This window comes from Lepus europaeus, chromosome 12 (genome assembly GCF_033115175.1).
Source record: "Lepus europaeus isolate LE1 chromosome 12, mLepTim1.pri, whole genome shotgun sequence".
NCBI lineage: Eukaryota > Metazoa > Chordata > Mammalia > Lagomorpha > Leporidae > Lepus > Lepus europaeus.
This window is the reverse complement of record NC_084838.1, coordinates 9,121,280-9,134,920: the sequence shown is the minus strand read 5'-3', so window position 1 is coordinate 9,134,920 and position 13,641 is coordinate 9,121,280. Positions and strand designations below refer to the sequence as shown.

General features: G+C 63.0%; 2 protein-coding genes across 2 annotated transcripts; one reads left to right on the top strand and one right to left on the bottom strand.

Moving 5' to 3' along the window:
* Positions 1–5,262: 5,262 nt before the first annotated feature.
* Positions 5,263–8,215, top strand: WDR38 (WD repeat domain 38). The gene is made up of 9 exons (XM_062208556.1): positions 5,263–5,331; positions 5,777–5,897; positions 6,495–6,611; positions 6,688–6,785; positions 7,062–7,142; positions 7,261–7,392; positions 7,499–7,648; positions 7,877–7,924; positions 8,027–8,215. Exons 1-9 carry the CDS (start codon positions 5,263–5,265, stop codon positions 8,213–8,215), a joined length of 1,005 nt encoding a protein of 334 aa, XP_062064540.1.
* A 109-nt stretch (positions 8,216–8,324) lies between these two features.
* RPL35 (ribosomal protein L35) lies at positions 8,325–11,357 on the bottom strand. The gene is made up of 4 exons (XM_062207578.1): positions 11,266–11,357; positions 10,818–10,954; positions 10,070–10,151; positions 8,325–8,510 (listed from the first exon to the last, which is right to left on the bottom strand). The coding sequence occupies exons 1-4, from the start codon at positions 11,266–11,268 to the stop codon at positions 8,361–8,363; spliced, it is 372 nt and encodes a 123-aa protein (XP_062063562.1). The 5' UTR covers positions 11,269–11,357; the 3' UTR covers positions 8,325–8,360.
* Positions 11,358–13,641: the final 2,284 nt, after the last annotated feature.

Sequence of the window (13,641 nt, the reverse complement as noted above, 5' to 3'; positions counted from 1 at the left end):
TGATAGCCAGGACTGGCCCACCTAAGCCAAGAGCCCGGATCTCTACCTAAGGCTCCACATGGGTAAGAGGGACCCAGCTACTTGACCCGTCAATGCCACCTCCTGACGTGCGCATCGCATCGGCAGCAAGCTGAGCCAGGACTTGGACTCGGGCACTGGGTCTTTTGCATGTCACTAAAGATTGATTTATCTGAAAAGCAGAGTGACAGAGAGAGGGAGAGAGCTTCCACGCCCATTGGGCCATCATCTGCTGCCTTCCCAGGCGCATTAGCAGGGAGCTGGATCAGAAGCAGAGCCCGTCTGAGTCACAGCTCGGGCCCGGGATGCAGGGGTTCTAACTGCTGCACCAAACACCCGCCCTTCAACCAAGCCACTCTTGCTTTCTTCAATAACAGGTGCACTGGGCCCGGCCGCATGGATTTCTGGAAACACAGGTGCTTTCCTTGCTCTCTCTGGGGCTACAAAGGAAAACCGTGGCTTACAATACAGTTGTGCTTTGATGGTACGCAGCTAACCCACACAGCGCCAGCCACACAGGAGGCTGGCCACACGGGGCGCTAGCCACACAGAGCCAGACGCCATTTCCTATTCAGAGCACCTTCCGCGTATTAACCCACAAAGCTGAGGAAAAGGAGGCATTGAGCAGGCCGCCGGCCCAGCCTGCAGCCTCTGGGTGACGGAGGCAGGTTTGAAGGCATCTGTCCAGTTCCTGAGCCCACGGGCGCACAGGGCCCGAGATCCTCGACTGATTAACAGAGCGGGTGGAGGTGGAGACCCGGCTGTTACCAGGGTGCCACTCAAAGCACCCCTTCCCCTCACCAAGGGGCGGCCAAATCACCCCAGCTGGGTCTACCATGTGTGCCCCTCCCGGAAGTGCCTCAGCTTCTCCCCGGGGCGGGGGGGTGGCTCTGCCTCGCTGGCTGACACCCCACCCCTGCCCTAGCATCTTTGCCATGGTGCCTTTGGGTCATCCACGGTTTCTGCTATTTGCATCAGCGAGGCCAGCTGGAGCAGGGGTGGGGGTGGGGCTGTAGCCCCTTCCTCCCCACCCCCATCTCTGCTGAGTGAGTGTGCTCTCCCCCACCCCAGCGTTAGGCCCACAGGCCGGCGGGTGTGGTGGCCAGTGATAGGCCACAGGCGCTGGCGCTGCCCTTGCCCCTCTCGGGTTTGGAGCACAGAGGGCCCTTGCACACGTTTGCAGCTGCCGCCGTCGCAGAATTACTGCTCCGGGCATGCAAGCGGCTCTTGCAGCGCTGTCGCTGTCGAGGCTGGATGCTGGCGGGGGGCCCAGCTGATGACATTGAGCCGGCATCAACGAAGGGCTTGCGTGTGTGTCCCAAGAATCCACTGTGCAAGTCCTACACGGGGGAGGGAGAACTGGCCAGACCACAGTGCATGGGGAAAGGGCTCGCTGCATGTGTCGGGAGTAAGGGAGCCCGCCAGTAACTGGTGAGCCCACCAGTGCCTCCAGCAGGGCAGGCTGGGAGCCAGGAAGACTGGAGAGGATGCTCCCTTTCAACTTGGCGGCCGCCCGTGCACGGGGGAGTCTGCTCTGGTTCAGGCGCCCACACCTTGGGAGGCACAATGACAACTCACCGTGGATCCCAATAAGGGGTAGGGCAGGCTACAGGCAAACCGTGGCGACTCGAGGGTACTGGTTACAGCTCAGGGAACTCTGGGTACATGTAACTGCAGGGAGGTCCCGGGGACGAGGCCCCAAAGACAGAGCTTTAGGGACTGGCTTTCGGAAGTCACGGAGGTGTTCTATGTAGGAGCCCTTTGGGGGGCAACCAACCCAGCCCAACTGGAGCTCACCAAGCCGAAGGAAGACTTTTTTTTTTCCCTGAAGAATGATTTATTTGAAAGAGCAATAGAGAGACAGGGAGGAACACACACACACAGAGGGATTTTTCTACCCACTGGTTCATTTCTCAAATGACCACAACAGCCAGGGCTGGGCCAGGCTGAAGCCAGGAGCCAGGAGCTCCATCCAGATCTCCCCGTGGGCAGCAGCAGGCGCCCAGGGACTTGGGCCTCTCAGACACGTCATCAGCAGGAAGACGGATCAGAAGCAGAGCCTGGATTTGAACTGGACATTTTGAGATGGGATGGGAGTGTCCCATCATGGCTCCCTCAACTGTGCCACAACACCCACCCTCAAAGAGGAATTCACTCTGAGGAAACAGGCGTGTGGGGGCGGGGGGGGGGGCACCGCAGGGACTGGAGCTGGGGGCTGGGCAGGGGCTGGGGGCTGGGGGCTGGGGCTGGGGGCTGGCAGGGACCAGGGCAGTCGGTTGCAGTATTCTCTCTCTGCTTTGTCTTCTGCCACAGAGCAGCTTTCTCCGCTCCTTGGTGGGGAAGCGCTGCCCAGCTCTGAGCCCCTCCGCCAGCAGCTCCACAGATTGTTCAGGACCGGGGGCGGGAGGCCAAGGAGTGGGGCGGGGCCAGGAATCCCAGGGCACACAGGGGAGGCTGGCAGCGGGTTAAGCCGCAGTTTGTGACGTCAGTGTCCCACATGAGTGCCAGTTCCGGTCCCAGCAGCTCTGCTGCTGATCCAGCTCCCTGCTAGCGTGCCTGGGAAGCCAGCAGATGGTGGCCCAAGAGCTTGGGTCCTTGCCAACCATGTGGGAGACCCGGATGGAGTTCTTGCCTCCTGGCTTCAGCTGGTGTAGATGTATGGGAAGTGAACCAGCGGATAGAAAACCTGTCTCTCCATTTCAAATAAATCAACCTTACAACAAAAACAAAAGAACAACAAATGGAACAGGCGGAGGGGTGCCCCCTGCAGGCTGTGAGCTACACTGACCCACCCTGTCCCTTCCTCTCCCCAGGCCACCACTCTGGGGTCTGGAGGGCCCCTCCTTCTCCTGCTTTCCCCAGGAGACCCTCGATGCCCATCCATGGGCCTTGGAAACGCAGGGCTGAGCTCCCCCCTCCCAGGTTTGCTCTGTGCTGAGCTGGTGTTTGCGGGGTGCCCCTCCCCGGGACAAAACCACATGAGAAAGGCCCGTGCAGCTTCCGTCCTGGAACTCCTGGCAGAGCCCCCTCCCCAGACAGCCCAGGCTGCAGTGGGTCAGGCTCCCAGTGGAAAATTCCCCCCCCACCCTGGGGGGCCTGGAATCCCCGGGAGACAATGGAATCTGGGTCCCCATCCCATGTGCAGGGCTCAAGCCAGAGAATCTGTCCTCCCGTCCCCATCACTGTGGCCTCTGCCCCTCCCCCGCTGTGTCGCCCTGGGCCGTGCCCTGCAGGTGCAGCCTCCCCAGGGCATGAAGCCACACAGCTTCTGCTCACCAGCTCCCCTCGACAGCACGAGGCGTCCCTTGGGTGAGCCTGGAAAGGTGTTTGGAGCTTTGGGTCTGGGTTTCAAGCCAAAGGGACAAAGGTGGACCCCCAGTGCTTTCTCCTGCTCTGGGTCCTTGTTGGACATCAGTCGCCCTCGACAGGCATCAGCTCGCAGACCCCACCCAAGGCGACTACCGTGAGTGTGAGTGCCGCTGCTTACAGACGGAAGTCTCCAGGTGTCGGGCAGCGTGCCCAAGGTCGCAGAGCTGGCAGCTGGCAGAGCCCTGCTTAACCCAGGCGAGGGGCCCTAGAGCCCCAGTGCCAGGGCAGGGGGTTCTGACTTGCCTGGGGGGGAGGGGCGAGGGACAGCCGTGTCCAAGGAAGCGATGCATGGGCAGGAGCTGAGGGCCAGGTCACCAGCAGGACCCCTAGCGATGAGTGGCCGGGCCCAGGTGGCAGTGAGGATGGACCGGGAAGAGGGCAGCCCAGAAGCAAGGAGGCAGGAAAGCGCTGTCCCTGGGCTGACGGGCAGCTGCTTCCTGCTGCAGACTCCCCAGCTGACTGGTCAGGCCAGGGCTCTGCCCAGAGGGCCCTGTGAGTGACAGGCTGGCCTGGGGAGGGAGGACCTGGGCCACTGCCCAGGGACTCGCGTGGGATGGGAGGGTCTGCACAGACTCAGGGGAGAGGGCTGGGGCCCCGGCTGCAGGCGGTGTCCGGGAGCCATGTCCTTACGGGCCCAGCGTGGAGGGGGCCAGCTTGGTGTCCCGGGCCCTCTGGGAGCTGGGCTGGGGGGCGGGGCTGCCTCAAAGCTGCCATTGTCGCCTGCTGCCCAGCCTGACTGTCTGGGGTCTAAAATAGAACAGGGGCACAGCTGATCTCGTGAGAAGCTTCTGGCTAAGGGGCCGGGGTGGGGGTGGGGAGTGGAGTGAGTCACCGCTGGGAACCTTGGAGTTTGAAGCTCCTGGTAGCTCGGCGGCCCTGCCCCCACCCCCAGGGAGCCTGGAATCCGTGGGGAGCCTGGGTCCTGCTCCCAGGGCGGGGTGGGAAGATGGACGGAGTCCTGGCCTCAGCTCCGCCCTGGGGGTCAATCCGCCAAGTCCTGTTGTGCCAGGGCTGTGAGGGCAGCCGTGAGGCCCCTGGAGCTCCGGGCAGGTGGCCCTAATATAGACTGCCCCCAGTGGGAAAGACGGATGAAGTCCCAGCTCCGCACCTTTAAGTGCACACAGTGAGACCACTTCAGCCAGGGCCTGGCCACACCGGGGGGCCTCTCTCCACCCTCCCAGAGGGCACACGTGCGCGAACACGTGACACACCCCCACTTTCTAGTTATCTATTGTCACACTTCGATTTATTCATTTTATTTATCTGAGAGACAGAGTCAGAGGTGGACAGACAGGTCTTCCCTTCGCGGGTCCACTCCCCTAATGCCTGCAAGGGCTGAGCCCAGGAGGAAGTCAGAAGCCAGGAATTCGGTCCGGGTCTCCCCCGTGGGTGGCAGGGGCCCAAGCACCTGCGCCGTCACCTGCTGCCCGCTCAGAGCTCAGCGGCAGGACGCTGGAGTCGCGAGCAGAGGGGACCTCCGCGACCCCAGGCCTTTCTCCCCTTCTTACCTCCCTGCCTCGGCTGCCCCCGCCCGGACAAGAAGGATCTTGTGTTTGGTTCAGCCCTGGAGTCCTGGTGGGCAGGGCTGTCACTCCGGTGTGTGGGGCTGGCGCGCCCTCTAGCGGCCTCCCGAGCACCGTCTTGTCCCCACGTCGGCTGGCGGGGCGGTCGGCTCCGAAGTCCGGCGATCCTGCGTGCTGCCGGCCCACCTGCCCGGAGCTCAGTTGCCTCCTCTGGCCTGCTCTCGTGGCTTTACCAAAGACCCCACCGCGGCTGCGCGCCCCGCCTCCATTACCATGGAGACACACGTACACAGTTTCCTCTTCACGTCCATCCTGTCCAGAGCGAGGCCCCGCGGGCCGGCGGCCGATGCCCATGACCAACAACGCCCCAGGCAAGCTGGCCGTGAGGAGAGTGAAGTTCTTCAGCCAGCACGGTGGCGAGGTGAGGCTCAGCGGCTCCGCCCAGGCTGGGCTCCTGGTTCTGCGAAGTGGGGGCTCCGAGGGCTCTCTGCGGCCAGCGCTGGACTTCACTAACTGAAGGTGGTTCAGAGTAGGCCCTGGCCTCCAGTCCCAGAATGGAACTCTGGTACCAACAAGGACTCGAGTCTCTGGTCTCTGGCTGGAGGGCTGCAAGCTCCCGGGCTGGCTGAGTCAGGCCAGGGCTTAGAGCAGATTCTCAGCTCCAGCTCCGGTTCCCGGCCCTGGGTGCAGGGGAGGCCCCCGCCTCTGGCTTCTGGTTCAAGTTCACAGAGGGTCAGCGGGTCCTGCACACTGGGCCCTGGTTGGAGTGAGGCTTCAGTCCACGCTCCCACCCCAGGCTCCTGGGGCCGGGGTAGGCAGACAGGCGTTCCTTGCGCCTGAGTGTGACGTCTGTGCTCTGCCTCCAGGTTAATTTCTCCGCCTTCTCGCCCGACGGTCGGACACTGCTCACAGCCTCAGATGACGGCTGTGTGTACGGCTGGGAGACCCGCAGCGGGCGGCTGCTGTGGAGGCTGAGTGGCCACACAGGTGGGGCTGCACGGCCTGGCTAGGGGGCCGTGGCCCACAGGCCTGTCCTTGCATTTCGGCAGAGCACAGGCAGGGCTGGGGTTGCCCACCCTAACAGACCTGCCTTGGAACCTACTTCCATCGTGGTAATCATCAACCATATCCCACTCTTACCATCTTGGCCAGTTTGCAGTCTACGCTTCAGCTCCTGTTGGCTGGTGCCGAGTGCATTCACGGTGCTGTAAACTTCCAGAACATGCAGAACTCTGTCCCCGTTAAACAATTCCTTGCTGCTTTGACCTTTGGGTACCTCACTCAAGTGGGACAACAGTTTGTCTCTTTGTGACTGGCTCCAGTCACCACTTTGTGACTGACTTTGGCCCATGTCACCCCAAAAGCAGGGTCCCAGTTGCTGCACCATCAGGTGAGGCAATGCATGCCCAGTGCTTGGCACCCAGGACTCAGCAGACCTTACTGGTGGGAGCAGGGCAAGCCCAGGGCAGACTGTGAGCGCTGTTAGCAGGAGACAAGTCCAGGCTGTCGCCCAGGAGTTGGGGTGGAGCTGGAGGCGGGAGAAGCCAGCAGGGGCCCAGGGCAGCCCTGCACTCCCTGCCCCAGGTCCTGCCAAGTGCTGCCGCTTCTCCCCTGACGGCCGCCTCTGTGCCAGCACTTCCCGCGACTGTACCATCCGCCTGTGGGATGTGGCGAGAGCAGAGTGTCTACGGGTGCTGGAGGGTGAGTGGCTGGGTACAGGTACGGGGCGGGGGGGGCCTTCCCGACCTTGCCTGAACCCCGGGGCTGGTGCCTCCAGGCCACCAGCGGAGCGTGGAGACGGTCAGCTTCAGCCCAGACTCCAAGCAACTGGCATCAGGTGGCTGGGACAAGCAGGTGATGCTGTGGGAGGTGCAGGTATGTGGCAGGCCCAGGGCCTGCGGCCACACAGGCTCTGCCGGGGGGGCAGGGGGGGCTAGTCCTCCTCTGGTTTTCCTCAACTGGGCCCATGTGAAGCTGCAGCCACAGGCACTCACACTTCCCTCTGGTCTTGAGGCCGGCACCCATCAGCTTGTCCCTGCTCAGGTGGCTCCGGGGAGGGGCTGGGCCCGAGCCCTGAGCCTAGCACCTGACACCCCAAGGTTCCTGGGCTGCTCCCCATGGCCTCCCACAGCCCAGGGCTCTCTCCTCCAGTCTGGCCAGAGGCTGCAGCTCCTAGCTGGACATCGGGACTCTGTCCAGAGCAGTGACTTCTCACCCAGTGCCAACTGTTTGGTGAGCCTCACCTGTCCCCTCCCTCTCCCTGAAGTGGCCCCAAATCCTTTCCACTTGGAGCTGAGCACTGTGGGAAGATGCGGGCTTCCCATAGCTTACTTATGTCCGGCTGCTGCAGGCCACTGGCTCCTGGGACTCCAGCGTGCGCATCTGGGACCTGCGCGCGGGGACCCCGGAGGTTTCCCACCAGGAACTGGAGGGCCACAGGAGCAACATCAGCTGCCTGTGCTACTCGGCATCGGGCCTCCTGGTAAGCCGGGCTGCTCTGGGTCCCAGGCTTGTCCCTCAGAAATGGGTCATGGCCATCCTGGGGTCCAGTGGGCATGCAGACCTCACTGGCTGGGCTGTCTGCGCAGGCGTCTGGCTCCTGGGACAAGACCATTCACATCTGGAAGCCGACGACCAGCAGCCCGCTTGTCCAGCTCAAGGGCCACACCACCTGGGTCAAGAGCATCGCCTTCTCCCCTGATGAGCTGCGGCTGGCCAGTGCCGGCTACTCCCACAGGGTAACCCATCCCCGGGCCCTCCTCCTGGCCCCTCCCACATCCCCACTTGCCCTGAGGAGGAGGGGGCAGGGGCCAGACCACGGTGCTGGCTTCCCTGGCAAACAGTCAGCGCCAAGCTCTGGGGCGCTGCCGCACTGCACTTTGTCAGCCACGGCCCTGGGACTCCCTGGCCGTGGCTTCCAAGGGGTCGGCCTGGCCAGTCCTCCTCTCTGCCTTCTTGCCGCTCAGGTCAAAGTGTGGGACTGCAACACGGGCAAGTGCCTGCAGACGGTGAAGGTAAGGCCTGAGGCTGCAGTGCCCAGGGACAGTGTGCCCACGCAGGGGAGGCCAGGGCAGGAGGCACTCGCACCCCAGAGCCTAGAGCCCTGCTTCTGGCAGGGAGTCCTGGACGTGGCCCACGCCTGCGCCTTCACCCCCGATGGGAAACTCTTGGTGTCTGGAGCCGCTGACCAGTCAAGAGGCCAGGTCCACTGCTCATCCAGACCCGCCAGGGCCCCCGGGATGTACCAGCACCACGGATGGCCTGACCTCACCCCGTTCCCAGCCAAGGGTGCAAAGGTAGGGTAGGCCCAGAGAACTAACAGTGTCCCCAGATTCCTGTGGCCAGGACTGCCGGCTGGGACCCGACAGTCGGCGACCACACAGCCTGGTCGGCGGAAAACACAGAAAGCATGGAGCAATGGCAGCCGTTCTGTTTATTGGCACCACGGGCTCAGGCCTTGACCGCGTACTTCCGCAGGGGGTACAGCCGCTCCTTCCGCTGCTGCTTCTTGGTCTTCAGGCTTTCCTCGTGCTTGTTGAGCCGGCGGCGCATGGCGCGGGTCTTCTTGGGCCGCAGGTCCAGGGGCTTGTATTTCTTGCCCTGGGAGACAGACAGCGAGGTGAACGTAGGATCAGGACCACTGATCGTGGTGGGGCAGGGGCTCAGCTGCCAATATGGGCCGTGCAGACAGCGGGCAGCCTGCCGCGTGTGCTGGCCCGTTTACCCCTCCAAGCCAAGGCCCATGGGGCTCTCCACTTTATGCAAGACTGCTGTGTGATCCCCAGACGTGGAGTCCGCCCCAGCGATCCAACAGGGGCTGTGGGACCACATCCTGGGGGCGCTCACGTTTCCAAGGCAGTGCCCAGGAAGCAGGAGGGTCGGCCTGGAGATGCCGGCAGGAATGCCCCACGTCAGTCTGAGCCTCCCAGAACACCTGGCCCGGCCAAGGCCGGTGGCACCCCGCTCCTGCCTTGGGGTCCAGGACAGCAACAGAGCCACCTGGTTTTGCCCTGGGCCCTCCCTCTGGCCCCGCGTGCCGAAGATGAAGGCAGCTCTCACTGGTCCTGCCTGCCCTGTCAGATCCCCTGTATATTAGGCCACGGCCCTGTGCCGGGTGCTGACCAGGTGAGGAATCCACCTCGTCTCTGCTCTAGGGGCTCCCAGCCTTGTGGGGAAGACCAAGAGGGAGCAAGGGGCCTGAACACGGAGAGCAAAGAGCCCAAGGCGGGCAAACATGGCGGTCACCAAAACACCAGACTGGGAACCGCCAGGCAGGGGGAGGTGTGAGAGTCCCACGTCAGAGCCCTGCGGGTGGGCAGAGAACAGCCCAAAGCTGCTGCACAGGGTGAGGCAGGCGAGCGCACACCCGCACCCTCGCACCAGCAGCCGTTTCTCACGCACTGGCCCCTTAGCACTCTGCTGCCCAAAGCTGCAGCCATTAGCCCCACGGGACTATGGACGCCAACAGTTTTCCACTCCCTGTGGCCCCCTTGGTGCTCAGCCACGGGCCTCAGCAGACAGGACACTTCCACCGTCACACAATGCGCCACCGGACAGCACCCTGGCAGAGGCGGCCCCCTCCCCCCAGAGCCCTGGGTGTGCGGACGGAGGAATCGGTCCTGGCCAGCACCTGTGCTCCACCCTGATGGAAACCTCCTCTGGGCAACTGGCCACCCGCCCCCCGGGACGGCTTTTCCCAGGGGTCAAGTCCTCCAGTTCCCCAAACACCAACTGGGTACCGATATGAAGCTGTCACATCGGGTGACTTTAATCACCCAGGACAGCCGCCGTGGACTCCAGCCAGAGAGCCATGTGTGTGCACCGTCTCCCCCGGTGCTGCTGGAAGCCTGCGAACACGGATGGCTGTCCAGATCGAGGCCGAGGGGGGAGCAAACGCTGGCCATCTCCCAGGTGCGCTCAGTGCCGTCCACCCCAGGGCACTGAGCAGAACCAGGGATCACTGGCGTCAGGTACCCGCCAGGGCCTGACACGGCGAGAAGCTGGTGCAGGACAGGCAAGCCTCAGAAACAGCTCCACCAGCCCGCATCTCCCAGCATCTGCAGCTCCCAGCCGCGCGGCCTGCCCAAGGCGCTGGGAGAGGGCGAGCCGGGCCCAGCTGTGACCCGGGGTCCAGCAGCCAAGCCCACCTCCAGGCTCACCTTGTAGAATTTCCTGAGGTTTTCTTTCTGGGTCTGGTTAATGACGGTGAGAACACGGGCGATGGATTTGCGGACAACTCGACTGGAAAAGAAATGTCAGTGAGGCCAGGGAGGCCAGACGTCCATGTTCACGGGCAGGAAGGGTCCTGGGGGCGCCAGAGTGCAGGAAGGCTCGGAGCCAGGAACGGCAGCGCTTCCACACCGAAGCAGAGGAAGGACCACGAAGGCCTCGCCAACGCCGGCCTGAATGAAGCCACGGGAGGGAACCAGGCCGCCGAGCGGGGCAGGGAGCTGAGGCTGGGAGAAGCTGACCCGGAGCCCCACGGCACACGTGCGGGGACGGGGGCTGCACCCACAGCCTGCAGGACTCGGCCCACAGTCCCGCTCGCTTGTTTCCCGCCCCTGCTCTCACAGCGAGGTTATTCTGTGGCAAGGGGGAGCGAGCCTTCACTTAACAGGAGGAAAAACCTCTGGGCAGTGACCAAGCCACCCGTGGGCTTGGGATGTGGCACGGGGCGGGGGGGGCTCCCACCCAGATCCGGTGTCTGCAAACCCGCCTTCCCCCCGAAGGCTCGTGCACAGAGTCCGCCACAGCTCGGAGCTCGTGGGGTGCCAGGCGCCCACGTGCACGCGGGGAGAGGCGAGGAACAGCCCAGAGCGGAGGGCAGGTGAAGACACGGTCCATCCCGGGCAGCTGGGCAAGGGCCCGCGGGGTCCACGGCAGGTGCGGGGGCCGCCGCTCACTTACATCTTGGAGAGCTTGGAGGCCGCGCCGCCTGTCACCTTGGCCACGCGCAGCTGGGACAGCTCCACCTTCAGGTCGTCCAGCTGTTTTAGCAGCTCCTCCTTCTTCTTGCCGCGAAGGTCCCGGGCCTTGATCTTGGCCTGCGGGCAAGAAAGCGTCTGGACCGGGCCGCCGCCTCTCCACCCGCGCCGAGGCCGGGAAGCCGAGGCCCCGCTGGGCCTGGCAGGACCACCTGCCCCATCCCGCAGGCCGGGAAGACGCAGGCCCCGGCCGCGCGCCTCTCCCCTCCCACGTCTGACGGCGAAGGCTGTGGCGGCGCTCAGCCTTTCCCCGCCGCTGCTCTCATCCGGGCCCGGCTCGGGGATGAGACCCCGAGGCTCACTCCGTGTCCCTCCACGAAAGCCCCCGCGCCCCACGGAGCTCAGATGGCGCTCGATGCCCTCGCCCTCACCATGGCTGCACAACCCCGCCGCCGCCGCCGCTCGGAGGGAAAGAGGAAGAGAGAGGGGCTGACCTCCGCAACTGCTTCCGGGTGGCGGCGGCCGCGGCCAATGGCGCGGAGATCGAGAGACTCCAGGCCCCGCCTCTTCCGCCCCGCCGGGACGCGCCTCTGCCCGGTCCCGCGCGGTGGCGGCCGCCTCGTCCCGGGCGACTGAGGCGACCTGAGTCGGCCTCGCGTTCTGAGCCGGCTGCTCGGGGCGCCGAGGCCGAGGGAGGGCCGGGGCCGGGCGGCCCAGCTCGGTGCTCGCGTGGTGCCGGCAGACCGGAAAGGGCGTTCGTACCCCGCCTTTTTTAGGGAACTGAGTTTGAAGTTCTTGCTGTTTCGAGGTACTCGTTGGGACCCTTGGCGCGCCCGTCCCCTGTCGAGTCTGTGTGCATGAAGAGGGGAGAGCTGGTGCCCGGGGTTCGCTGCGGGCGTCACCGGCGAACACTGGGGTCGGTCGGGAAGGAGAGGGACCCCCGGGCGGGCAGGTGACCCTGGCTGCCCCGAACTGCGGGCTTCGGCCCGTGCTTCCGTGTCACCCCCTCGGCATTCAGAAACTCTGCCTCCCAGGGCTCCTTGCTGCTGTCTGGAGCCCCCCCTGCGCGAGTGTCCCCTCTGCAGTCCTCTGAGCCCCAGGCGTCCCGAGTGAAACGTCTCCGCAGCCGGTCTGGAGGTCGCTGGCGGCGCCACCGCCTGGCTCAGGTCTTCAGCTGTCCGGGCCCAGTCCTGGGATGCTTTGCCCCGGGTCCTGCAAGCCGGGCTTCCCGGAGGTGCCGGGGTTGGGGGAAAACGAAGCAGACAAGCGGAGCCTGCGCCATGGGATCCAGCTCTCTGCTAATGTGCCTGGCAAAGCAGCGGAGCATGGCCCCAGCGCTTGGGCCACTGCACCCACGTGGGAGACCCGGTTGAAGCTCCTGGCTTAGGGCCTGGCCCAGCCCTGGCTCAGCCCTGGCTTAGGTCGAGGCCATTTGGAAGATCTCTCCTCTCTCTGCCTCTCCTTCTCATGCGGTAACTCTGGCTTTCAAATAAGTAAAAAAAAAAAAAAAAAAAAAAAAAAAAAGACAATGTTGGCATGGATTATTCTAGAATGGAAGTCTAGTGGTACCTGGGCTTTGCTGTCCTATTTTCCAAATGTTTACTCTAATGTTAGCGATTTGCATATCTTTGAAGCCATCAGTGAGTCCCATTTCTCTTATTGTCCACTCCTGTGAGCTCTACCTTCAAAATTCGCACACCTCACTGGTCCCCTCCACTCTTGGCACTCCCTGCCATGAGCCACCACCGTAGCCTACGCCTGGGCCAGTGCTCACCTGCTTTGGCTCTTGACCCCAGCTGTATTCTCAGTACAGCCGCTAGAGGGCCCCTGTTAAACTTCTTAAGTCAGAAGTCAGACCTGGGCTTTGCCACCCCTGCCACTGCAGTCATTCGGGAGAGTGAACCGGTAGATGGGAGCGCTCTCAATTAAAACTTTCCAGGGCTGTGCGTCCCATCTGCCCTCACCTCCCCCATCGGGTGCCTGCTACTCCGGCACGGCCTGTTTCTGGGACATGCTGGGCCTTCCCCACGTCTGGGCCTGTGCCTGGCTCCATCTCCTCCTCTCCTCCGACCACGTTGTAGAAGGCACTCCCAGGCCCGTGTGACTTTTTCCCCTCCTTAGCTCTCAGTCGTCCTGAGTAGTATGCTAGTACAGATTCTGAAATCTGCAATAGAAGTTCCTGACTGGGGCCGGCGCTGTGGTGCAGCGGGTTAAAGCCCCAGCCTTGTGTGCAACGTGGCATCCCATATGGGCACCGGTTCGAGTCCCGGCTGCTCCACTTCCCATCCAGCTCTCTGCTGTGGCCTGGGAAAGCAGCAGATGACAAATCCTTGGGCCCCTGCACCGGCATGGGTGACCCAGATGAAGCTCCTGGCTTCAGATCAGCTCAGCTCCTGCCATTGTAGTCATTTGGGGAGTGAACCAGTGGATAGAAGACCTTTGTCTCTACCTCTCTCTCTGTAACTCTTTCAAATAAACGAAATAAAATATTTTTAAAAGGTTAAAAAAAAAAAGACGTGTATTTTTTTTTTTTAAATTCCGTGACCATGACCTGGAACCTTTCATTCTAGTTTTTCTGGGTGCTATTTCCTCGTTTGTAAAATGGGTATTTCCAGTTTCAAGTTCTTCTTTTTTTTTTTTTTTTTAGATTTATTTATTTCGGGCTGGTGCTGTGGCACTGTGGGTTAACACCCTGGCCTGAAGCGCCGGCATCTCATATGAGTGCTGGTTTGAGACCCGGCTGCCCCACTTCCTGTCCAGCTCTCTGCTATGGCCCGGGAAAGCAGTGGAAAATAGCCCACTTGGGC

What these genes read in the sequence shown, in the direction of transcription:
- WDR38 (XM_062208556.1), top strand. Translation starts at nt 5,263, where the DNA reads ATGACCAACAACGCCCCAGGCAAGCTGGCCGTGAGGAGAGTGAAGTTC. An exon ending in GTGTCTACGGGTGCTGGAGG is followed by an intron (nt 6,612 to 6,687) that starts GTGAGTGGCTGG and finishes TGGTGCCTCCAG; the next exon opens with GCCACCAGCGGAGCGTGGAG. An exon ending in ACTCGGCATCGGGCCTCCTG is followed by an intron (nt 7,393 to 7,498) that starts GTAAGCCGGGCT and finishes CTGTCTGCGCAG; the next exon opens with GCGTCTGGCTCCTGGGACAA.
- RPL35 (XM_062207578.1), bottom strand. An exon ending in GCCTCCAAGCTCTCCAAGAT is followed by an intron (nt 10,152 to 10,817) that starts GTAAGTGAGCGG and finishes TTTCTTTTCCAG; the next exon opens with TCGAGTTGTCCGCAAATCCA. An exon ending in ACCTCAGGAAATTCTACAAG is followed by an intron (nt 8,511 to 10,069) that starts GTGAGCCTGGAG and finishes TCTGTCTCCCAG; the next exon opens with GGCAAGAAATACAAGCCCCT.